We start from the raw sequence: 26,233 nt of genomic DNA, 5'->3' as shown, positions 1-26,233 counted from the left end.
AGGCTCGGGAGGGACCCTTTTGCTCTCTACAACTACCTGAAAGGTAGCTGCAGCCACCTAAGGGTCGGTCTCTTGTCCCAGGAAATAGTGACAGGATGAGAGGACATAGTCTTAAGCTGTACCAGGGGCGGTTTAGGAAGAATTTTTTAACCGGAAAGGTGATAAGATATTGGAATGGGCTGCCCAGAGAAGTGGTGGAGTCATTATCCCTGGAGATATTTACGGAAAAACTGGATGTAGCACTCAGTTAACAAAGTGGTGTTGGGTCATAGGTTGGACTCGATGATCTCAGAAGTATTTTCCAACCTAATTAATTCTGTGACACGGTTTCCAGCAGCATTCGGCTGTGCCAAGCCTTCCCCGGCGCCGGAAAGGGCCGGAGCTGGGCCGAGCACGCCCCATTTCCGACCGGAGCCGCGGGACGCCGCAGCCGCCCCGCGCCCCGCAGCGGCACGGCCGCGGCGGGGCCGCCGCCCGCCCTGGTGCGCAGGCGCGGCGGGGCCGGGCCATGCGCGGAGGTGGGTTTGAACCGTGGCGGGCGCTGCGAGCTCCCGAGCTGTGTCGCCAATGGAGCCCGCGCTGAAAGGTACCGGCTCGGCCGCCGTGCGGTGGCTTCTCCCGGCAAGGCCGAGAGGAGCCGCCGGGCTGGCGCGGGCTCCGCGTTGCCCACGCCCCCTGTCTCCTTGCGGCCCTTGTCCCGGCGCTTCCCGGCAGGGCGGGTGAGTGACGGGCCGCTGTGGAGGCCCGGCCCGCGGTCGCGGCGTGTCAGGACTCCCCCGCGGGCTGCTCTGACTCGCCGCGAACCCGCCCGATCCCGGCGGTGCAGCCTGGTGGTCGGCCCCGGGTGGAAGCGGGCTGTGCCCGGGCGCAGGCCCGGCCCCGCTGCGTGGCCAGCGGGGCGGGCAAGGGCGGCCGCTTCCCTCCGCTCGTGTGCCCCTGTAGGGTGCTTCCCGGGGGGCACTGCCCGCCGACCCCTCTGTTCTTCCTACTCCGGTCAGCTGTGGCTTTCTTTTGCATCTCAAAATTTCTGCCTCGCCAAGTTGCCCTCTCATGGCCATCTTCCTCTGTGATCACCGCCTTCTCTGAGAACATCTAAGGCTGACGTTTACAAGAATCGATCTCTACTCAGAGCTCTTCTAGTTCAAAAAAGCGCCAAGCACTTCCTCATTTTCCTTTCCATCAACTCTGCGAAAACTGCAAAAAGCCTTGCCTTTGGATGGAATATATTTGATTAGCTAAAATCGACTAATTACTGTAAAATACACCTTTGATCCTACTGCAAGTGCGTGAAGTTTTGAAGAAGCATCCCTTTAAGTCAGACTTCTAAGTTATTTCCATTACAATTATTTATATTTACAATTATTACAATTTATAATTTAGGGGACTTAGATACACTAAAAAAAAATCAGCTGCTAAAGTCTGACACTCAGTTTACTAAAAGATGTATTTGCAACTGAATGCAACATATAGAAAAGAAACTTTTATTAGAAAGGCAGTTTAACCAGTTTTACTATGGCATATACTTCATTAGATTTTGTTTTCTGTCTTCTGATCCAGGTATTTCTGCCTTTGTAGAAGTTTGGTCGTCTAACAGAACAGAAAATTACTCAAAAACCTTTGAACAGCAGCTTCTTGATATGGGAGCAAAAGTAAGAAGACTGTGTTGAAATAAATGGAATAGGAAAGTTCTTAATTATAAATTAGCTTGCTTGTTCTACTTGTCACATATATTTTTTTAGTATGAGTTTTTAAAGGGCAAGAAGAGAGAAAATCAGAGACCTGAGAATAGACCAGTGTGCTGTAATATTCTTGCTACTGGCAGATGGGAAATGCATTTAAAGCCTTTCTACATCTACAGACCTCTTTGCATATTAATGTGATAGCATGCTCCTTGTGGGAAGTATTAGGCTTGCCACAGACTGTGGGCAAAGCAAATCTAAGTCTTGAAAACCTGTGGTTTATAAGTGTGTACCTTATATTGTTTTGTTTTGTCAGCTTGTAAGCATCTGCTCTGTTTTTGTATGTTTCCTAACCCAAGTAACATGACATTTTAGTCTTCCATTCAATCTCCCACAAATTTGTTGCAGTCCCAGAAAATGCTAGTAAAAATACACCTTAAGAGTTTCAGTATTTGTCTCAATGATTTTTTCCCGTACCAGATATTGCTGACTTGTAGGTGCAAAAGATGTTTAACTGCCAGCTATAACATTTTAACCAGAGACCAAAGTCAAACTGGCATCTTCCCTTCTTGCACATTGTCACTGGTTAATGGAGATTTTTACAACCCACATCATGCTCTAAAAAATACTTGTGTGGACTCCCAGTGCTCTTTAAAATGGGCATGTGTAGATGTCTCTTACTGTAATTTAGGAAATCTTGCTGCTCTCCCCAAATCCTCTCCTTCTGTATGAAGTAACCTGAGAGAGTGTGACAGAACAGTTAGGGTAACTGGTTGTTCATTAAAGCAAACACAACTCTCAATAAATAAGTTGAATAAAAAGAACAAGAAATACTTCTATGCTGTACCAGCAGACCTGTGTAATTCTATCCTGATGATGTAAGACTTTTTTCTCACAGAAAATATGGCAGAAACATAAGCCTTCATAATTCTTCAAAATGGTCAAAATAGCCAAATATGGTGCAGGCAGATGATGCACATGAGCCTATTTAGTATATCCTTATGACTGAATAGGGATGGTCATGCCCCTTCCCTGTTCCAGACACTTCCCCGTTTTTGGCTTAGCACGTGGTCCTAAGCTGACTTGGTTCACTGTGTCAGGAAATTAAATTCTAAATTAGTTTTTTGCTAGATTGTTGATTCTGACATCTCAAAGTAAGTTCAGCTGAGCAGCAGAAGATGCACAGGGTAAGGGGAGGAAGTGGGAAAGGTGAGAGGAAGGTGTAAGGTGGTGCTCCTCCATAATTTGGAGGCAAAGCTACATCAAGCATCCTTAGGACATGGGCTACAGCCAGACCCAGCATGCTGTAGGCAAAGTATAATGATGTAGCTGGGGACACAACAGAAAGTTATGGAACTATTTCTATTCGGCTGGGGAGATGCTGCAGTAAAAAATGAGTTTTATTGATGTAACCACTTCAACAATCACAACTGATCAAGCAGTTCTGTGTAGGGTGCTTAGTCTCCACAAAGGAAGCTTTGTTTCTGAAAAATGGAGTATCTAGAACTCAAAACATCACTTACCAATGGAGGCTGATAACTGAAAAATAGATCACCTGTGCTGACTTTAATTTTCTGTATTTCTTGTTTTTAAAGCATCCTCATATAATTTTTGTTTGTAGTAACTTCAGCCTTTCCCTCAAACTAAAAGCAATTTTTATTGATAAAAATTAGTTTAAAAAGTGAGGTTATCTGTACTCTTTAAGCCTGAGTTATTTTGCCTAAAAGATGTTTTATTATTTCTTTGGATATTGGCATCTGCTTTCTGCCCTGGCTGTTGAGTAAGAAATTATTTTGCACTATATAAATAAAAATGTTGCAAAATTAATGATACACCTAGAGTAGGGAGCTGAAAATAGTAACCTTGAGGAGACTGAATACAAAGGGCTATTCCATTCCTTTAGCCTGCATTAGCTTGCCTAATGAGACTGGAGTTTTGATTGCTTGAGGCTTCTTGTGAAGTTGGGAAAGATCAAAAGGGCCCTTGACATAATGTTTAGAATAAATCTTTACATTAATGGTGTATACACTAAAAATGGGCTATGCTAGATGGCTTCATTAGTGTATTCCAATTATCAGACTTAAATATGAGCTCTCTGTATTTCTGCAGGTTTCAAAAACTTTGAACAAGCACGTGACCCATGTAGTCTTCAAAGACGGACGTTTGACTACATGGAAGAAAGCACAGAAGATGGGTGTAAAGATAGTTTCTGTACTCTGGGTGGAAAAGTGAGTACTTGTGGTTATAATGAATGTGGCCTACTTCAGAGGTAGTATTTTATTAATAATAATTTTCTAATATTTTTAATTGGAAAACTTAAATACAGAAACCATTTTATTAATGTACTTGAAATAGCAATGAATCTGGGAGTAAATGATAACTTTTCTATGACATTATTCCTATTATAAAACATGTGACTTACACAAAAAGGTAAAATGTAAACTCTTAAAAAATGAATGTGATGAAGTAGTTTCATAGTATATTGCGGCTTTTATCCACTAACGGACTCAAGCAGCTGGAATGCCCGGCTATCGCCGCTTTTGGTGAGACCGCAGCCGCCATGTGAACGGGCGCTCCAGGGCTATGGCGTTTGCCTCCCTGCTAGTGCTGAGCGCTCCGGCGTGGGTAAGCAGCTTTGGTAGCTTTATGCTGAGAGGAAGCGAAGGGACGAGAGAGGCACACTTTGCTTGTGAGCCTGGGAACGTTAATTTCCTGCGTGGTCGCTGCGATGGTTGAAGCAGCTGTTCCCAGTGCGGTGCAAGACAAAATGGCGAATGGACAAAGAGAGCATTGGGTTAAATAGGGGGTGGGCGGACAGGGGTGGAAATCCCCCTCGCCCAATAGGGTCAGACAACAGGGGAGTTACATGGAACATAACAACCTATGGGAACATGACAGAGGAGGGTACAGTGTTCTGGGACAAATAGGGTTGCAAAGGTGGGGTGATTGATACAGAACTTTCAAGAAGAATCAGGGAGTGGCTACAAGATTGACATGTAAGAGGTCCTGTGGTAAGCATCTTGGAGCAAACTATTGTGAGGGAAAATAGGGGTACAGAGAACCAACCTAACTAACATTTATTAAAATCTCTAACTGAACCAACCCAACATACAACAGTATATTTGTTAACAGTTCTACTCCTGTGTTCTCAGATGACATGTATAGACAGTGAAGGCCATACTTATGTTGAATACAGTTCCTCCATTTTCACATGTAAAAGCACATTTCATCAAGGGCATTGTACTGTTTCTGTACTTAAATTCTGTAAACAGAATAAATCCTAGCAAGAAAGAAAAAATCCACATGTATTCTGGTTTTTAAGATATTTGGCAAGTTCAGAACAAAACTTCATGAAGATTCTCTTCTACCATATGGAAAAAGTTAAATTTATTGTTTTAAAAATTGAAGAAAAATTTCATCTGTGCAACCAGTCCTTTAGAATTTGCTAGTCCATAGCTGCTTCTCTGAATTTACAAAGTGCGTGTGAAGCCTAACTACAATTTCAGATGAAGGGTAAAAACACAGTTTATGAATATGCATGTGTTAAACACTCCAGTCAATAAATCAATGTGATTATGGAAATTAGAATATAAATCGAGTAAAGAGGGCCTTACCTGTACCAGTTGCCATATGCATGGAGAGGTAGTGGTCTAAGTGCAAACATTTTGGGCTTGTTTTTTTTAAAAAGGGAGGGCACAAGGAGGGAGGGCAAATGTATGCCCTATAGGCACCTAAATGTAGGCCAGTACAGCCTGGAAACTTGTGATGCAAGTCCATTAGCCAAAAAAGAAATTCATGCATATCTACAGATGCAGGGGGGTTTTGGGTTTGGGTGTTTTTTTTTGGTTTGTGAGGTTTGTTTTGGTTTTGGTTGGGGTTTTTTTTGTTGTTGTTTTTGTTGGTTTTTTGGGTTTTTTTTTTCTGGGGTTTTTTTTAGTTTGATTTTTTGTTTGTTTGTTTTTTGGGGTTTTTTTTGTTTTGTTTTTTGGGTTTTTTTAAGTATGTCAGATATAGAAATTACAGCCACACAACCCAACCAGCTTTAACACCAAAGAAGAAATACTTAAGTTCCCAAAAATGAGGGTGATGCAAAATTTTGTTTATGTGAAAATATATTTCAGGGAACTGGTGCTATTTGAATGTGTGACAGTGATGATGATTTCAATACTGTTGTAAAATTAAATATGCTCTTCAGGTAGCTAAATGTATAAATACAGAATTTGAAATCTCAATCACGTGAACTATAAATTATTGAGGATTTGGATGTGGTGTAGTAAAAAGAATCTCATAAAAGTCCAGGTGAGTACAACCAATGGAAGAAGGGGAGAGTTTAGGACATGTCATACACAAATGCTCTTTCTGTGATAGCAGTTCCACCACAAGAGTCTTCTGTGCACTGCTGGAAGGCATTGAGTGGATGAACACTGTGGAAAGGTGAGGCATAGAAACAACTGGACATGTGATACTGCAGGGGACATCATGGAGTTTTGAAATCCAGGTGTAAAAACCTCAAGAAACTTTAACTTTTGCTGGATAACAGCAACAAAGGAAGAAGACAAGAGAAAGCATCTAGAGAGAAAACTTAGGTTGTTTGATAGGAAAGAGAAGGCTAGCATCTTCCTGGTATCTTTTAAGTTTTCCTGTTATAATTTTCTGACTAAAGCAAGGTCTTGGTACATGACTTAGAAGATGAAATTTGTTGGAACTTGAGGAGTCACCTAAAATAGATGTATTTTATTGCAGAGGAGAACCCAAGCTGTGAATTATGATTAAACTTCTCTGTAATCTTTTTCTTCTGCCCTTTAGTTAAAGTAAATGCCAAAGGGTACAGAAGAACATACAGCTTAGATTGGTGTATACTGTAAGAATTCATGAAAATATCATATCCTTGGGCAAAATATAGGTCAGGAGTAATGAATATTCCTACTGTTCATGGGGTTATTCAAATGATGCACAGGCAGTACAAAATTAAAATGAGTCTGTGCTAGTATACATACTAATTTTTGGTTTTTGTAATAAGATAACCAGGGTGCCTGACTACATCACATGTCTAGTACATCCATGTCTCAGACACTGGGAGGCAGAAGATAGAAGATAGTTTATTGAACCCTGGAACAATGTAAATAGGAAGGACTGAATAATATGTACGCATAAAATTATGGTCCTATGTGAATGGAAACTTAGTTTAAACCTGATAATTTGTGTGAGCAAATCATGCCGAGTTCCTATGAGCTGAAGTTTTAGCTTTGCTAAAAAAGATGGCTTGATTAACCAGCTGCTTCGTTCAGTAGCAAGTGGAACATTCTCAAAATGGTCAGAAAAGCTGTGAAATGTTATCTCAGCAAGGTAAAAGTACGTATCAACTTCCTGGTGTAGACTGGGGGTGGGTGACTCCTGTAGGAGTGCAGTGCAAAACCAAGTATGTTAGTTATTGCTTGGTCTTACCTGGTTTGTGGATTGCTGTTCAAACTATGTCAGAGAACCTTTTCATAAGTATGTCTATAGTATAAGTGTTCATAATGGAAGACCAGACCCAAGGAATTCTATGACAATGTTCAAATTTAAAAAGAAGTCTACTGTTCTGTTAAGAAGCTAAGACTGAAGGGAATAAAATTCTTGCTGGTATCAAGAAGGCTGTTTAAAGCAGTCCTCTTAAGCGTATCAGAAAGATGATCATTGCATTTTGGTATTGCAGTAGACATTTTCATAGCATTGTTACCTTAGCAGCAGTCAAAAATCAAATTAAATTGGACATAAAGCTTCATATAGTGGGATGACAGCGTTTTATCATGGTTATATTTGTAATGTTGCCAGAGGATGGCAAGGAGCTTAACTGAAGTTATAAAATAGTTTTCTTACAAAATGTGGTTGAAGAGACAGGAATGCTTAAGTCTGGAAAAGGAGTGGAGATGGGAGACTACTGTGAACACAAAGGTTTGTGTAGAGAGGCTAAATGGGAAATGAATGTATATTTTCCTTTCCAGTAAAAAGTTGGCATTACATCAATACACCTCGAGACAGATTCAGAGAAAACAGTAAATGATGGGTTTTAATAACACAGGGTTAGGCTGTAGAACTCCTTGTTGCAAAATCATAGTGAGCAAAAATTTACACAGGATAAAAAAAAAATTGCTGAAGCAATCAAACATTTAATTTTGTCAAAACCCAAGTATAGTATTGCATCTAACCATCTGAAAACCAGAAATCTGTGGAACACAGTAAACTGGGAATGTTTGGCTTTGTTTTTATGTTCTTACATGCTCTTGGGAATCTTGATATTGGAGGATACTGCAGGGTGCTGCTATATATGATATTTAATCTGGATGCTACTTTTTGATGTTGGAGCTCTGAAAATACCAGACAAGAAAGCAAGTAATAAACAATTAGTCCAGCATTTCCTGATTCTCCTGCTTTGTGGAAAATACTCTCACACTTAACAGCTGGTGAACCCCTACTTCCATCCTGTTAGACTTGTACCCCAGTGTTGCCTTCCCCCTGAGCAGTGCTTGAGCCTCTCAGAGGAATATGCCCTATGAGCTGGAAAGTGCTGTGATACTTTGTTTTCTCCATAAAATCCTGAAACATTTGAAGGGTTTGTGCAGTATTTAGTGATCATTGCCTTATTGAATTCTTACTTGATTTCTAGTGCTCTTTCCAGTGATTTGCCTCAAACTTTTATTGGAAGCTTCTGCTCTATAACATGAGCATCTATTTGAGCCTAAACTGTATGCAGTTCTACAGTTTAGGAAGTAATTTGAGAAGACAACTCTTTAAGATGAAAATTAAAAATCAGAAAAATTTATAACTGCAGAGTAACGCTATTTTAAATTTTAAAACGATTGTTTGCTTTTGTTTTTTTTTTTCTTTCTTCTTTCTAAGAATGATAGCTGTGTCTAACTTTAAAATAAAAACAGCAAACAAAAGTAATGGACTTGCTGTCATGTAAAAAAATTTAAAGTGTAATGCAAAATGAGTGACAGCTTTGGGATCACTGAGAAAAAGTGTTTTACTGCTTCTTCAACACAAATACTTCAGTGAGCAGCCTAAAAAAAAATCAAAACCCAGGAACGAAACCCCATATAAAATAGAATAGCTACCATGCCCAAATTAGGCACACTTAATATTTCCACATCAAATGCGTAATTGTGAGGCTCTACCTGTGTTTTCTTAGCAGGATAACTCATCCCACAGATAAGTTATTTATATAATTTACATTTAGATTTGTCTGCAAAATAAAAGATTCATTTTAATAGTAATTTTTTTTCCATGTAGCTTCTCTGAATCAATGAAATCTCTGAACTAACGTAACTTTTCATGTAGTCTACATCTGTGCTGATTATCATCCAGAATTTAATAACAGCCACTGAAGTCCAGCTGGTAAATCTCTCTTTGATGCTCCTGAGAACTCTAAATTCAGTGAATTTGACAAATACTTGCAGTGGTTTGTCTTTCTCATCCATTCCAAGCCGAGTATGGATGAGGCCGTAACTGTACAGGCTCACACCATGTAGCGGTTCCATCGCTAGGTGTCACCAGAGCCACACGAGCGGCTGCTGCGAGCACAGTCCTGCAGCTTGGAAAGGTGTGGAAAATAACATGAGTGGGAATCTTGCCCTTCCAGAACAGCAATTTGGAGGGCATCATTGGCACAAAAATTTGGATCACATATTTGGCGTCTAATACATTGGTGGGGGCAAGTGCAGGGTAAAGGGGTAACATTATAGTACTTACCTTAAAGTTACACACTTAGAAAGGGTTGGTGTTTCATTATTGCAGGGCTCAGATAGCTCTTCTTGCAATAAAGGTTCTTCTTCTTCAAACAAAACTAAGAGAATAATAACCCACCAAACCTTCTCTAATTTACTGTACAGGTGTCAAGAAACTGGAGCCCATGTTGATGAATCCCTGTTTCCTGCAGTAGACACTAATGAAGGATTTCTACTACCAATCAAAAAAGTATGTGTTTTTTTTAAATGGGCCTAGAATAAAAAACTTTAAAGTTTGAACTTGACTTTTTGACCTCAAGCATTTGAACTATTTTCAGAACATTCTGTAAACTCTACCTGTCCATCTGAGTAAGAGTTTAAAGACTATTGCTGTGATCATGTGACACCCTATCTGAAGAAGGTATACTACAAATCAAGTTTTTGTGTTGGTAATTAAAAATATTAAGATTTAAATTCAAATTGTATAACAATGACTAATCAAAAAAACATGACTACTCTGTGGCATATGTTTTACAGAGTTGTAACAAATACTTGTATTCTTAAAAACTACCTTTAAATCTTTAACTTTGCTGCAAACAAAAAAACGTCTGTTAGGTTCTTTCTTATTTATTATTAAAGTTTACTTTGCAAAATGCTAATTTCTGTGGTTACCTGTGACTCTCAAAGAGGTGATAAGCAGCATAAATACCAATAATAAATACTGTGACAAAATGGTAGGCAAAATAGGAGGTGTCATTATTTTGGCAGTTTTATACATATAGTTAAGAGTTTTGTCTGTCTTGTAGCACAAATGTATGCAGCCAAAAGACTATGTAGAAAAAACTCCAAAAAATAATAGAAAGCTTCAGAGAAGACTGAACCAAATGGCCAAAGAGTTAGCTCTACAAAAGACAGCAGTTAATGCTGGTAAGAACTATTTTTTACTAAGATCCAAAGTTTTTTTTAAAGCACTTGATGGGGTTTTGGTGTTTGTTGGTTGGGGGTTTTGTGAGCTTTTTGCATCTTGCTATGAGATATGAAGTTGATTGCATTTTTACAGAGCTCTTTGCCATTCTGTTGTGTTAAGGCATCTGTAATGATCTTGATCTAAGAAAACTTTTTTTTTGCCAAGTCTTTTTTTTTTTTTTTAGAAAAGAATGAAACTTAATCTCAGGTTATTATAGCATTTAAATATTAATATATAAATACAATTTCTTTGTGCAGATACAGATGTACCAGTTTTATTATTTGAAGACAATGGTTCACTTATATACAGCCCTGTTATTAAGACAAAAGATCAATGCAATGAAATGGAAAGAAGAATAAAGGATATGAAGGAAAAAAGAGAGAATCTTTCTCCTACTGGTAAGAAGTTGAATTTTACTTACTTGTGAACACGCACAAATGGCTGCTGGTTTTATTGCTGACTTTTTCGTACACCTGTGCTCTCACCTTTAGAATTTTTTTCATATCTTGATTGGATGTCTGGAACACAGTGGTTGCAAAATAATTTTTTGATCACTAGGCTGCTCAAGAGGACTAATGTTTAAGCTAGACTTTCTAGCCATGTAAATTGATATTCTCACCTCTTGCTTAAACTTTATAGTGAAACTCTAAATCTTATTTCCTGTTAAATTTTAATGTGGATGCTGTGCATGACAAAGATTGTAATGTTATTGCTCCCACATCAACAGTTTAAAAAGGACCCCAGAACTGATGAGATATCTGTCCAGGTACTGAAAAACAGGACTTAAGAAAAATAAATTTGAATAACCTAATTAAATAAATATAGTTGATTTTAAAATGAATATTCTAATGAATTAAATCTAGATTGTAGTTTTCAGATTTTTTCAGTGTTTGCATTGCCTTACTGAGAAAATATTAAGGTCTAAGTCATTAGGTTTTGCCAATTACTATAAAAAATGTTGAATGTGGAACATCTTTTGGTGCAGCAGCATCTGTAGTATTTGAAGTTTTAGGATATGCATGTCAGCTAGACTGTCAATTTCTAATTTCACAAACAGTTGTGAAAGTAAAGAAACAGTAATACATAGATGAAAAATTAAATCTCAGTTTATTTTAGTGAGGCTTGTATTTATTTTCTCTCCAAATTTTAAGGTAAACCTTCAAACATTAAAAGCATTTCTGCTATATCAAGATGTGATTGCCAATTGAAAGACTTCTCAGATTCTTTAGTAAAATGCCTCAACAGGCCTTAGAAATATCAGTAATAATTTCTAAATAGTTTTACATTATTCTTTAGTTTCAGAAAAATGTGCTGCTGAGTTACCTAGAAAAAATGCTTACAAATATCTAATAGCTTTTTTATATTCCTAGGTTCACAAATTACTCAAGCACTTCCAAGTAACTCATCAGGAGACTGCCCACTTTCTACTTGTATCTTAACTAATTCAGAAGATGAGCTGCTACCTGGTAACTAACACAACTTAATATATTACAGAAATTAAAAATAATACATGGCCTTTATATCTTACTTTGGAAAGTACAGTATACTGAAATGACAACTGTATCTATTTTCTCTATCTTTGATATTTAAAGCTGAATTATCTTAGTTTTTCCTTACTAAAGAAAGAATGTTGTACTAAGAAGTCAAGAAAAATGGAGCATGAGGAATATCACTGGGTAAATGCTCTGCCTTACTGCTGTACTGCTTGCCTCACTTCCTCCTCTCTACTCATACCACTCCCTTTTAATAACTTTCTGTCCTACATGGTATCAATCTTCTCTGCTCTTAACAGTGATCATATATAGAACACAGAGTGCACACCAGAGAGTGTGATGTGGGAAGCTTAAAAGAAATCTGAATGAGGGTAAGACCTCAAAGAACAGAAATGTCTTCCAAATTTTCAGTTGAAAAACATGAATTTGAAAGTTAGCCTAATGTGTTTTTCAGATTAAGTGGTCAAGTTTGATGACATAACAGATGTTAAAATAAATCAGCTTTTTAAATGTTCTATGGTTTTAGATGGATTAAAATAATTTGTTAGCAAGGTAAGAACCTTTTAAAATTATTCTCATAAAGTTAGGGGTTTGTTCCTGTGTTTTGGTGTATTAGGGCATAAGAGAAGAGATTGTGAAGTCTGTTGAACTACATCAGTGAACATCTTAATAATATTGATAATGTATGCGATAGGTTTGTGCTTCAGACCTCCTGTCGTCTGTCAGTTACAGGAGCAAAAAGCTCAAGTCAGATGCTGGCCTTGATCTCAGTAGAAAAGTGAGGAGAAGGGAGTCTTTGGAATTTGTAATGAGGGTCACTAGAGCAGTTTGCCTGCTCTGTGTTCTCCATCAAAAGGAAGCTATACCACATGCTATTTTGAGGTGTTATATTTTATTGACATCATGCAGGAATTTTGTCATGTTGGCTTACCTAAGAACACAGTGGGTATCTTGCTGCCTGCGACAGCTTGTTATGTCTTCATGCAGTATTAGTGAGAAGTGATAGCTGAATACTGGAAGTAGCATAGCTGTGCCAGCAAACTCTTTTACTTTGGTAGATATGTGCTGATGAGGTAGAACATTGTAATTTGAGAGCTTTGCCTTGCATATGTTCTTCAACTTTGCAACTGCACAATGTAATTTTACATTAAGAGCAGACCACCAATTCCCATGACAGCTTTAAGTGTAGCTTCCATCTCCAGTGCTCTGTGACAGTGTCCCCTATGTTTGTGCCTAAGAGATATATGAGATTGGTTAACAACAGTTTAGAAAGGTCAAGAAGCCAGATTAATTTGAGGATTGAAGCTGACTTCATCAGTTGTCAGTATGAGAAACTGATAATATCACGTGAAATTTCTCTCTATATGTTTTATTTTTCTTAATGTAGTTAGCTACACTATATGTTTAAAAATATTATCTATATTTAGTAAGCAAATAACATCAAGAACATACAGAAGGAGTATTGCTGTGATGTTACACTCAACAACTACTTAAGCAAAAGCTTCTATTGCAATTTTCTTGTAGAGCAACAGGATTTTAAAACATGTGTGTTGATTTATCAGAAATACTAGCTTGTTTCAGAGCAATTTATTGTGAAGAGTTATGAATAGATTCTATGTAACACTTAACACAAATTAATTTCATAAGAATAGCTACGAGAAATAATTCTTTATCCACATTCTAATTATTTTTAACACATGGTTTTGATGTATGTGATATGATAGTATGGTGTTGTATTTAATTCCATCTTAACTGCAAAATCTTCAAGGTGGTACTAATGCTATGGTAGCAAAAATTATTATTGCGTTTCCACTGTTACTAAAGCTAACTTTATCAGCATATAAAGTTTCTCTACAAATGCAAGAGGAATAATGAGTTTATTTCAAGAAAGTAGAATGGGACTTGTGGGTGCTTATGACCAGGTAAGGTGATAAAATAGCTAGAGCTGTTGTAGGTTCTTGTCAGCACAGAAGGTGCTTTGTTTCCAATCCATTTTCTGTTCAGTTTTTGTTGACTTGCCATATAATATCCAGAGAAGTGGCGAAATCTTTTTTTTTTTTTTTTTTCAGTTCAGGAATTCCATATATATTTCACTAAGAAATTGATACTTTCTGTTTTGTTCAAGACATTTATATTGCCACTTGGTTTTGTTTTGCAGAAGAACAAATGGAAGACTGCTTGAACTCAAGTTGTGATTATCTTTGGAGAACTGAGACATTAAAGGGACAGAGAACAGCGGCAGCAGAACATGCCTGTGATGGTTGGACTGATATTCATGTGTCCATGAGCGCATCAGTGAATTCTCCATCACATGGTAATGAGGAGAAGACATTAACACCAAAACGACATACCAGAAGTTTAACAAAGAAACAGATTATACAGCCCATTTTGGAAGACAGATTGTCTTTAGGAAAGAAACATTTAAAGTTTTCAAAGAAAAATCAGAAGAACAAGAAGAGCAAGACTACTTCAATTGCAAATGAAAGTTCTCTTCTTGAGAGCTTTGATCATATTACTCCTTCCAAAAAAATAGTCCAGTTAAATACTGTTCCTGCTTTGACTGATAGTCTCTCTAATTCACCTATGAATAGTGAATACTTAAATGCATATTCACTGGATAAAAGCTTCCCTGTCGACAGAAATGACTGTGTTCTTGAAGACAAGAAGAGGAAAAAACGACAAACATTACCAAGTTTGAAGCTGGCTACCTCAGAACTGGGTGCATCAGGCTCTAAGGGGTTCTTGCAAGCAGTTACTGCACATAGCAAGTCTTACTGCACTGAAGAGGCTTCTTATGAAGACTTCTTTTCATCATGTAATTCAAATGAAAATGAAGTACAGATACAAGTTCCAAAGGAATCACAGAATCCTCCTGAAATTTGTTGCAAAGACTCTTTTACAGGCATGGACCTACATGATGTGAGTTTCTGTGAGCCATGTAACACTACTAAGATAAGTAGGAGGACGTCTATTTCAGTAAATGATTTTCCAGTAAAGCAAAAAATCAAACCAGCTAAACATCCAGGAAGCATACCATTAAATATATCAGGTGGTGAAAAAGATGACACTGGAGAAGCTCTAGATGCTGATGATGTGAACAGGCTGCCACAGCATGCTCATGAAAAATCCTACAACAGTGTAAATGTCTGTGCTCATACTTCTGGTAAGTTACTACATAGAGCTGGAAAATCAAAAGATATCATACTGCATTAGATATACTAATGCAACTAAATTGCAAAATGAACTGCCATTCCAAAAGGAAAAATACTTCAGAAACAGACCAAAAGAAGAAAGTACTGTGATACTGACTTAATTACTGAGTCAAATAAATGAATGCATAGAATCCAAAAGAACACCTATTTGTTTTCCCATGCCTTACAAACAGAAAGTAATAAGAGACAAGGAAACTGCTCATTATACACACCAAAAGTAATGTTGAGCCTTGTTTCTCTTAGTTTCCTAACTTTCTGTTGCTATTCAAAATCTGTTTAAGAAACCATGGTCTCATCATAGGTTCCCTTGTTCAAACTATTTTTATTTCACATGTGAAAATTTTTACCAAAATTGCAGTTAGGATCATAAAATCTCTGGTGGAAAAAAATACTTGAGTTAGCAATGTCTAACTTGTGCAGTGAAATAAGACCTGCAAGACTTTCAATGTTAGCATCTTTTTCAACCATTACTTTTTTATGTGGAGCTGATATTAATTTTTAATTATAATTTTAAGAGTATTTTTTATATTTAAGCATTTTCAAGTTGGTTTAACATAAAGTGTTTTTATGTAAATGTATACTAAAATATAGAATCTCAGGAACTTCTCTAGAAGATGCGCCTAACCTGCATTAGAATAATTTTCAGATTTTGATATTTTGAACTTTGTCAAGCTTTACATGGGGTTGAATATTTGCAACTATAATTGTATATTTTAGTAATTTATCTTCCCTAGAAAATTCTGTAGTAATGCATCAATTAATTATAAAAACTAATTATCAACTTAAAGGGCTCAACAAACTTGCTGTCAGACTTACGAAATCCAGTGGGAATGTTGAACTATGACTGTGCCTATACATGTGAATAATAAGCTGCTGAACTGTGAAGTGCCATTGGTACTCTTCTTGCACAGTTTAAAAACAGTGGATGCAGGTGTATGTTATACAGGTATAAATGTACATAACAGACAACTTTCTGCTCCAAGTGATAGATGAGCCATGAAGTAGAGGTTCTGTGTTGGATCTTGTTCTCCCCAAGAAGGAGGTGCTGCTGAGAAATGTGAAGCTCAAGGACAGCCTTGGCTGCAGTGACCATGAAATGTTGCAGTTCAAGATCTTGGGGCAGCAAGGAGGGAATACAGCAAGCTTACTACCCTGGACTTTGGCTTCACCAGGGATTTGCTTGGTAGAGTACCATGGGAAGAAGTACCCAAGGGATGATATTCAAGGATTGTCTCCTGCAGACTGAACAACAACACATCTCTATGAAGAAGAAATAATGGAAGAATGCCAGGAGGCCTGCATGGATGAAGATGGAGCTCCTGGACAATCTTAAACACAAACAGGTAGTTTTCAAAGAGCAGAATCAGGGAAAGGTGTCCTGGGAAGAACACAGAGAAATTGAACAGCCACAGATCTGATTAAGAAGGTTAAAGCAGTATCAAAAGTAAATCAGGCCAAGCATATGAAGGGTAAATAGAAAAAAGCTTCTTTAGGTGTGTCAGCAACAAAAGAGAGACTAGGGAAAATATGGGTCCTCTAAGGAATGGTGTAGCAATTTACCCAGGATGTGGAGAAGGCTGACATACTCACCATGGTTCTTTGCCCCAGGCTTCACCAGCAAGTGCTTCAGCCACACCACCCATGTTGCAGCAGGTGAAAGCAGGGACTGGGGGAATTAAAAACTGCCTGCTGTAGGAGAAATCCAGGTTGGAGACCTCTAACTCGGAGCCCCAAGCACAAGAAAGAAGTTGACCTGTTGGAACAAGCCCAGAACAGGCGACAAAGATGATCAAAGGACTGGAGCACCTCTTCTATTAAGACAAGCTGAGAAAGTTGGGCATGTTCAGCCTGGAGAAAAGAAGGCTCTGGGTAGACCTAAGAGCAGTGTTCTAGTACCTAAAGGAGGCTTACAAGAAAGCTGCAGAGGGACTTTCTGTGGGGCATGTAGTGATGTGACAAGGGGCAACGATCTTAAATGAAAATGAGTAGGTTTAGGTTAGCTATTAGGAAAAAATTCTTTACTCTGAGTGTGCTGAGGCACTGGAACAGGTAGCCCAGAGTTGTGGACCCCTCATCCCTGGAAGTGTTCATGGTGAGGTTGGATGGAGCTCTGAGTAATCTGGTCTAGTGGAAGGTATACCTGTCTATTGCAGTGGAGTTGGAACTAGATGATCTTTAAGGTCCCTTCCAACCCAAACCATTCAATGATTCTATGTAATATATGAACCCACTGTATGTGGTTTTTTGCCACGTGTCAATGTACTAGAAGATGATCCTTAAATTGTATAGTTCCTAATGTCAAAGAGTCTGGTTTCCGTTATACAGTCATGGAAACAAATAGGGAAGGAGAAAAATCACAGAGTATTCTGAGCTGGAAGGAAGGGACCCACAAAGATCACCAAAGTCAAGTTCCTGGCCCTGCATAGGGCAGCCCCAAGAATCACACCATGTGCCTGAGAGCATTGTCCAAATGCCAAATGCTTCTTGAACTCTATCAGGCTTATTTACTATGTTGAAACTTAGTTATTACAGTTAATTTTAGATTTAATTAAAACTTTTAAATTCCAGCAAGTAAATTATGATCACTGTTCTAGCATGTCACACTCTTATTTTCATGCTGGACAATGTGTTTAAAATAATAGATTTTAGAGACCCAAAAAAAAAAAAAGAGGAATAGGATTCAGCAAACATAACTTATCCAATGTTTATAGTTTTTTGTCCTTTTTGTTAGGAATGTCTGTAAGTCTCAGTTTGTGTTTGTAGTGATTTTAATAGTATTTGTGTTATATGAGTGATAGCCATTTTCCCAAGTATTGTATATTCAGATTCATGCATCTTTTTTGTAGTCAAGTAGGACCTCAAGTTTGACAGCTTGAATGAGATCACTTAAAAATGGAAGGAATCAATAATATAAAAGAAGTTGTGATTTCCCTAATAATGCAAGTTTTGTGGTAGAAAATGAAAATCTTGTATTACACTTACTCCTGTGATTCTCTATGGTGGAATAATTGATTTTTATTAATTATGGGTTAAGTATTTCCTTTTTTAATTAAATGTAAGTTGTTTCTTGTCCCTATTAGTAAAGAAATTGTTTTTTTTTTTCTATATACTGTACATTATTTGAAAGCTGGTAAATCCAGTATATTTTCAAAAACTAATGAATTCTCTTCATTCATCATATATATATGGTCACAAGTAATCAAATAGCCATATAAAATGTTATATCCATTTTAAATATCAAGCATTTTTCTTGCCCATTTTTTGTGTTGTAATTTTATGTCAGTGGCACTTTTACCCAGTATCTTTAATGACAAGAAGATTTAATGAGCTTTGACTACTTGGAACATTTCATTTTAAAGTAGAATATGCAAGCTAATCTGAAACCAAATTTTTGAGGCCTGATGCTTATGTGGTAGCAAGCTTCAGGTTCCTTTGCAGGGCACCTTCAAGGCTGCCCAGTTGTTCTGCTGAAATAAATACTGCAACTTATGTTCATCTTACTCATCTACAGGTCACATGACTTTTCATCTGCAAGCTACAACAATAAATAATAATGGACAAGGAATGCAAGAGTATATTCTCTTGAGCTTTTATCATGCAGAGATCATTTAGCAATTTGAACTCAGACCTAGCATTACTTCCAGTCTTAAAAATAAACTTAAGGCTTATCTGAATGAATTTTATATATTTATGGTAATGTGGAAGGCAAATATTATCTTAATTGGCAAAAAGACTTAAACTAAGATCCATTATACTGTAATTAATGTAGTTCAGTGTTAAGCTGGAAAATCTGGAATGTCATTCTGTTATTTTGTGGAAGAAATCATTGTGTTTAATTTAGATTAATGAGTTTTACCTGAGGCTCTAGGTGTTATGGGTCTTAATGCTGCTAAAATACTGTTTATGTCTTTAAAATTGCACGTGTGAAAACTTCCTTTGTTTTCTTGTGTGCCTTTGGTTTTTTTCAGCTTTGGAAGAAGATAGGCTCACTAAAATATTTTATAATGTCCTCTGTTGACATTTTTTATGTCCTTTTAAAAACAAGTGAGGTGTGAAGAAGAAAGCGGTTTCTTCCTTGATTCCTTGTTTTATTTATTGTCACAAAAAGTTGAATTGTAACTAATTATTAAAACAAAAGAGGACAAGTATTTCTGAGTAGAGGAACAGGTTGAGGATTATTTTGATGTAGTCAAATTGGCCAAAGCCTGATGGCACTTGTCCTAGAGCACATAACAAACTGCATAAAATTTTTATAAACCATTAACAGGCTCTCTCTGAAGACCTGAGGGCAGGGGGGGGGCACATATGTTTTCAGAAAACTTGAGGAAATTATGTTCTGTATAATAAAATCTTGTTTGCCCATGCTTCAGTAATATCTACAATAATAATAACAACAGAAGGTATTAAATATTCTGTGCATGTGTACCTGAAGGATTACTAATGATGACAAATTTGGACTTAATTCCTTCATAGTTGGGCTAAATACCTCTATGGATAAGTACAAAATAGTAGATACAACATACCTTAAGTGACACTTCATAACAATATTTTTAAAGTAGAGATCTATACTATAGCAAAAGATTTTATTAGATAGACATGGTTTATTTGATTGAGCAGAACTAGCTCATATTGCCCAATCACTGCTTTTCAATTCAATGGGAATATCAAATGGAATTTTGAAGATAATATTCTGGTTCAAAACTTCTCATTGGTGTTAAAATTATCATGACTGAATAGGAGCTTAAATTGCAAAGTAAAATCACTCTAATTTGTGATAATGCTTCAGAGGGCTCAGTTGTTCATTTTGTTGCCAATCATTGAGCAGTGTTTTGGAAGAGAATTTAGGGGATCTAATCAATCGCAATGGCAGGAGTTAGCTGCATATTTGAACTTAGTTTAGGGAGAACTTACACTGGATGCAATCGCTTCAAAAACTTCTGTCAATTTTGTCAAAGTTGTCTAGGAAAAGCTACCAAAGATGAAAACTCATAATTTGTGCTTGAGTGACTGCTTTAAAAAGAAGTAATCTGGAAAAAACAGAAAATAGTGAAGCTTGAGACTTATAGGATGGAAAAGCTGGAAAGTGCTTGAGAAGTGCTGATAGACAGGAATGGAATAGCAAAGAATAGCCCTTATTAATGTAGTGCCTAGGATCTGTGAGCTGATAATCAGAGATAAGGGACATTATCCTCTCTCCTTGCTTTCCTGTAAATATGAAGAACCCACGGGAGCAAACCCGAACTGGAAAGAAGTCGAAGAATACAGGTTTTAAGAGATTAAGCCCAGCTGTGGAGCCTGAGCATTCAGGCCAAGAGTATTAAAATAGTATTAGACCGCTTTCCACTGTTAGTCCCCATCCCAAGCTACCCCTCAAAAAAAACCCCAAAACCTGAAATAACCTAATGGAAATTAACAGAGACTACTTTGGGTAAAGCAGTGGAGTACATGATCCCCTTACATCCTATGCAGTCATGCAATTTGTTTTATTTTTTAAAGATTGGAAATACATCATTAAAAGTTCTGGTTTTTATGGAAAAACAGGTCATTCTTTTCTTTATTGTGTGGCAAGATGCTTTCTCTTCTACTTGCCATTAGTCTTCCTCAGATTGAAAATGGTGGCCCTCAGTGCAATACTAAATAAAATTAACATAGCTATTAGGTATCTCTTTATTACATGACACTGTATACCTAAATATTGAATTTAAATCAACAATTGTACCTGAAAACCAGGTTTACACAGATTACACAAAAATTTCTGCAATAAATTTTGACTAGTTTAAAGATTATAATAAAGAGAGTAATCATAATGGATTGTAATTTAATGTTCTGTCACCTCAAGAATTAAGAGTTTAAGTAGCTCACAGAGGAAAAACAAATGATTCTTAGTTATATATGCATACTATATAGGGATAGTACCCTTCAGTATTTTCCAAAACTAATCAAAGAAACTTAGTTGGCAAGAGCTAAATTTAGGCCACTTTAATCACTAATTAAACTTTTTTAAACTGATCTCATCCATTTCTTTGAAATGAAAAATGAACAAATGCTCTAAAGTAAACTTTATTGAATGACATTTGGGAAAAATTCTCTCCCTAAATTTAGAGTAATTAAAGCTTAATTGTTTAAAAGATAGATGAAAATTTTTCATTTTGGGCAAGCAAGCTAATTTCTCAAATGATTCAGAAGTTTATTATTTAGTTCTTAAAATCATCCTGACAGAGTTGAAGAATTCATAAAATGCATAATGAAAAATACTGGTTTTTGACAGAGTGCATTCTTATGGATGGTTCCTTTTCATATATAATTGGTCTCATATGCCTTTATGTGCACAGAATCCTTGCCTGCCAACAGCTTGCTAGATTTGCATGCAAAGGATTTGAAAACAAGTTTCCGACCTCCATGTCATTTTATATAAATAAAGTGTGTACTGAAAGCATTGATGTGTCAGTAAGAAAAAGAAAATCTAGCCACTGAAGCTTCATACCCAAATGTCACTATGCAGAGAAATTGCACACTTTATAATAAATGGAAAGCAATTTAGCAGATTCTCTACTTGTTCAAAATATAGGAAATTGGGAGTTTTACAACTGGTTTATTTATAAGAGCAGATACTCAAAGATTAAATCAGATGCTTGAGTGTCATTCCTTTTCCCTAACTGAAATACAGTGAAAAAATAACGGGTACAAATTATTAAGAAGTATCTTAAGGGTGCATACCACTGTGCTATGATAAAATAATAGGTTGCAATCTCATTTCATAAGATTGCATTTTTCATTTTAAGTTTCTAAATCTGGTTTCTAGGTGGTGAAGATGAAGTTTCAGAGTGTCACATTACTGATGGCTCTTGTAAAATTTTTAATGAACAAAAGAATAAGCACACTGGGGGCTTAAGAAAAGCTGGAAGACTCCAAAAGGTCAGTTTAACTCAGCATTTGCTTTGTTAGGCTCTTTCCTGGAGGATCATTGAGTGTCTTTGTATGTACAAGAATTAAAATAAATTCTCTTTGCAGTATAAATTTTAAAACTTTTCTGAATCTCCCTTTTCTTGAAATATTGTGCTAATGGTCTTGATCTATAATCATAAAACTGAGCTCTCTGATGACTTGTGGTGGCTGAGTTCATGCCAAGCTGACATCATAAAGGAGATTGGTAAGCCAGTTCAAACTGACAAAAGCTGAAAAGCCACTAAAGTTACCTGTAAGGATGCCTGTCCCTTTTGGAGGAGTTACTAAATGCAGCAGTTTTTAAAAATTTGTTTTATAATGGATCATTGCCAGTGGATGTTTCTGCAGAATGAAGATTTATGCAAGATTTTCTTTTAGATTCTGGTAAAAGTAAATTTCTTAATTTAGTGTTTGAGCTCAGTTTGGCTGTAAAAAAGGGAGAAAGGATTGAGTCAGCACTGGATCATTGTTTTAGTGTTTTTCCTTTGTAAAATCTTTTAAGTAAATATAAAACTGATCAGGAAAATAAATATTAGTTCTTTTAATCAGTAAGTAGCAATTCAAATGAGTGCTGAGTTCTTTTGAACTGGAAGGTCCTAAAGTACTAAAGGATGTCTGCTATTGTTAACAATATGAAATAAGTTGTTTCATTGGTAGATACTGGAGGAGTTTCAAAAAGACTAATCACAGATTTTGAAACTTTTTTGTGTAAAGGTTTTGTGCAGGTGCAATTGCTAAGTTGTTCGACATTTTAAACATCCTGAAGATCGGATATTAATTTCCATGGACCAATGATCTCTGGATAAAAAAGATTATTTGACTTTTCTGCACCTTACTCCTTTTTTACTTTTTAAATATTTCCCTTTATTTTCCTAAATACATTATATGTAAAATTAATAACTAGAATGTATAAATCACTCTAAATGCATGTCCTATAGAAGCATTTAAGATTGTGTACTCTTTAGGCTAAAGTATCTCTCCAGAATAGTTTCATTTCCTGGCACAGAAAACTGACTAAAGCTGTTATATGTAAATCCACAAACCACACTCAATGGCTCTTTCTAAGGCTATTTGCAGAAAGTGTGCTTGGACATTTGTCAGGTTTGTTGATTCCTTCTCTAGTGAAATTACTCAACAAGAGCATTATACATCAGTGGTAATTTTGACTCATTTGTCTTAAGATCTCAGCATAACAATTATGTACTGAAGAGAGGCAAGAAGCAATATGAAATTTTTCTTTATTATTCCCCTTTTTCAGATCTGACCTTGGAGTCAGAGGTATCTTTAAATGGTTCTACATGCTGTCTGCTTGCAAAGCATGCTCTGTGAGGTGTTTAACAGTAGCAAAGCTATGTAGGTGCTAGAGAAAATTCCTATTCAGTGTTTTCGGATGGCTTCTTTTATCCACCCATTTCAGCTTGGTGATAATACCATTTCACTCAAATATCAATAAAATAGCAGTACGTAGTTTCATTCATGTCATGAATGCTTTTTAAAACTTATTTGAAAGTTTTTCATTGTCATCTTGACCATGCAGATTCATATGGAGACAATTTTGGGGAAGGACAGGGATTTGACTGAAATGTAAAAAAAAAAAAAAAAAAACTTCACAAAAAGGTTCTATGTGATTAACCAGATGGTATGTCTGCAATAAGACTGTTGCAGTGAAAAGTTTAAATTCTAAGAGAATATTTTTCTAAACAAACTCAGACTATAAATTTTTGTAAAAAATTATATTGCAAAGTCTCTCTCGTACCAATCAATATATGTTCTTGAAGCTTTATAAAAGCAACCAAATATTGTACACCATTTTTATTTAATACTTTTTTCAAGTGGCTATGGCTTAAACACTGCAACTTTTTGCTGACTTTTGGCAATGTAAAAGTTAAGTTAGAAAATGTAAGTTAGTTTCCTTTGCCTAAAGAAAAAAGTGGGAGAGAAATGGTGCAAGTATTTTTAAAAGTATTATTTTATTGAATCGTACTATTATAATGAATTTCCTAACATTTATTTAAATCTTAAAAGAAATTATATACTAAAAATACAACTGTAAAAGAAATGTCATTTCCTAGATACTTTGATGTACAAACATTCCCACCAATGCGGCTATGTGACTCTTCAGACTGACCATATTGCTGGGAATCTGTTATAAGTGTGATCTGTTAAATTCATTACTTCACTTCCCAAAATAAGAGACAGCTATGTAAATTGCAGCTATATTTTTTAATAGAAAAAGGGTTTTAAATCTAATGCCTCTTTAAAAATATTTTAGATGCTTGCTGAATGTAGTTCCCAGATAATTAGCATACTTTAATTACAACTCCTTCACTCTGGTGTATGCTACAATGAACACTACCATCCTAACTCATCAGTACAGTGAATGCATGTCAGTAGGCCTTTGGAATTCACTATGTAATGGTAAATATTAAGAAAACCAAGGAAAAGTACCTTTTAGGAAACAAAAATTTTTAGGTCTAAGTGTTAACATTATATACATCTATGTTTTTTTCAATTTTTCATTTGTAGTTTCTTTAATATCAAGCTATAGGTTCTGTGTTCTCTGCTGTGCTATTGTGGTATGCTTTTGTTTTCTTCAAAACCTCATGCAGGTTGAGTTTCTTGTGTTTTGTTTTAGCTGAAGTCAAAACTAAGAATCACTTTGTTCAGATACTTGTATATCACAATTTTAGATTAAAGTAGTAATATTTTCTTTATCTGTACTCTTTATATAGGCATGCTTATTGTACTGTTAATATGGGAGATGTCTAATCAAATATATGTAAAATTGTACTGTCAACAAACAAAAGCCATGAAATAGAACAGTTTATAATGGCAGCTGCATGCACGGTTGGGGAAGATAAGTAAGATTTTCAGGAACCTTTAATGGCTTCAGAAAAAAGATTTTTGGATTTAAAACAACATCACCACCATCCCAAAACCAGGACTTTTGGTGTGTTGAAAGGCAGTGCATACAGACAGATTTATAACATTCACTCTTAGTTTTGAGACAGAGTTGGTAAGGATAAACACTGTCAATTAATGCTTGTAAATGTCAGCAGGTGGCTTCCCTGGTCTAGAAATCTAAGTTGATGATAGTGGATTGCAGGAATAAAATAAACCCTTTATGTGCATTGTGATATGTTTCTCAATTATTCCATGAAATTGGATACATAGTTCTTTGTTGCTTTGCATAGGGAGGACAAAGTGAAATAACTAAAATTCATCTTAAAGCCAAAGATGTATTCAAACAAGTTATTTACAGTAGTGATGAGCTGTTGAGTGCTCATTTCATAGCTTATTGTCACAAAAAAATTTACATTTATCAGAACACCTGTTGCATGTCACAAATATTTTGTATTTTAAAAAGATCAGAGACTCATTATTATTAACCACTTAACTGCCATTTTTATTCAAATAATTTTTTTTTATAGTTTTAGAGGGATATGAGAGGTGATAGATGTTTTTTAAAGCATCTAAGTGTCTCACATCAAAAGTCTCAAATCACTAGAAATGCAATTGAAATAAAGTGTAAAGTAAAAAAAAAAACCTTTAAAATACTGTTTTCTGAGTGAAAAGAAGAAATTCTAACCATGTGAGAATACCAGTTAAGCATAATGAGGGATGATTAAAAACATATTTTTACAAAGAAGACAGTATGGACTTAAATTCCTTCAGTTTTGTTTTTAAAGAGATTCATCTTGGCTCATATTTCTGTAGCTCTTGGATTTGGGTGAAGGTACATCAACACTGAATTTAAGAGATTTTTTGAGAGAAGATTTTTACAAGCAATCTAAGCTCATGCTGTGGAACAAATAGTGTGAAGCAGGCCATTGTTAGATCCTGTTATCACAATCCTTTTTTAAATTACTTTATTCATGGCAAAACAAATGTTAATATCCTGAAAAATCTGTCACTATAAAACATGAAACATCCTGCCAGACGTTCAGGAAAGTGACTTTATGACCATATTTTATATGTGCATTCATAGACTTGACTTAGATTGTATTGGTTTTAGGAACAACATCGTTTTATATTTTCCTCCCATAGCACTGTGAAGGATGCCTATGATTCCCATGGTTTGGGACACTTTTAAACATCCTTCTATATGATTAATCCCATGACGATTTTCGCTCAAACTTCACAATGCAGTTCTGATTCTGGACTTTCTCCAGCTAGTGAATTTGTCCCCCACACTTCTCCCACATCAGGTGGAGGGCTCCCAGGACAGAAG

The 26,233-nt window shown here is 36.3% G+C and overlaps 1 protein-coding gene across 3 annotated transcripts in view; it reads left to right on the top strand.

The window, feature by feature from the left end:
* Nucleotides 1–502: 502 nt before the first annotated feature.
* Nucleotides 503–26,233, top strand: part of MCPH1 (microcephalin 1) — a 124,985-nt gene continuing 99,254 nt past the window's right edge. For all 3 annotated transcript variants that reach the window (XR_008436208.1, XM_053973052.1, XM_053973053.1), the window contains exons 1-9: nucleotides 503–586; nucleotides 1,558–1,649; nucleotides 3,789–3,907; nucleotides 9,551–9,635; nucleotides 10,192–10,312; nucleotides 10,610–10,750; nucleotides 11,723–11,818; nucleotides 14,004–15,008; nucleotides 21,860–21,972. Coding sequence is in view for 2 of the 3 variants with exons in the window: in XM_053973052.1 (XP_053829027.1) it covers nucleotides 568–586; nucleotides 1,558–1,649; nucleotides 3,789–3,907; nucleotides 9,551–9,635; nucleotides 10,192–10,312; nucleotides 10,610–10,750; nucleotides 11,723–11,818; nucleotides 14,004–15,008; nucleotides 21,860–21,972 (1,791 nt within the window). In the remaining variant the exon portion in view is untranslated. The remainder of the gene's footprint in view (nucleotides 587–1,557; nucleotides 1,650–3,788; nucleotides 3,908–9,550; nucleotides 9,636–10,191; nucleotides 10,313–10,609; nucleotides 10,751–11,722; nucleotides 11,819–14,003; nucleotides 15,009–21,859; nucleotides 21,973–26,233) is intronic.

The sequence above is a fragment of the Vidua macroura genome, chromosome 3, assembly GCF_024509145.1.
Source record: "Vidua macroura isolate BioBank_ID:100142 chromosome 3, ASM2450914v1, whole genome shotgun sequence".
Lineage (NCBI taxonomy): Eukaryota > Metazoa > Chordata > Aves > Passeriformes > Viduidae > Vidua > Vidua macroura.
This window is presented reverse-complemented; position numbering and strand designations above follow the sequence as displayed.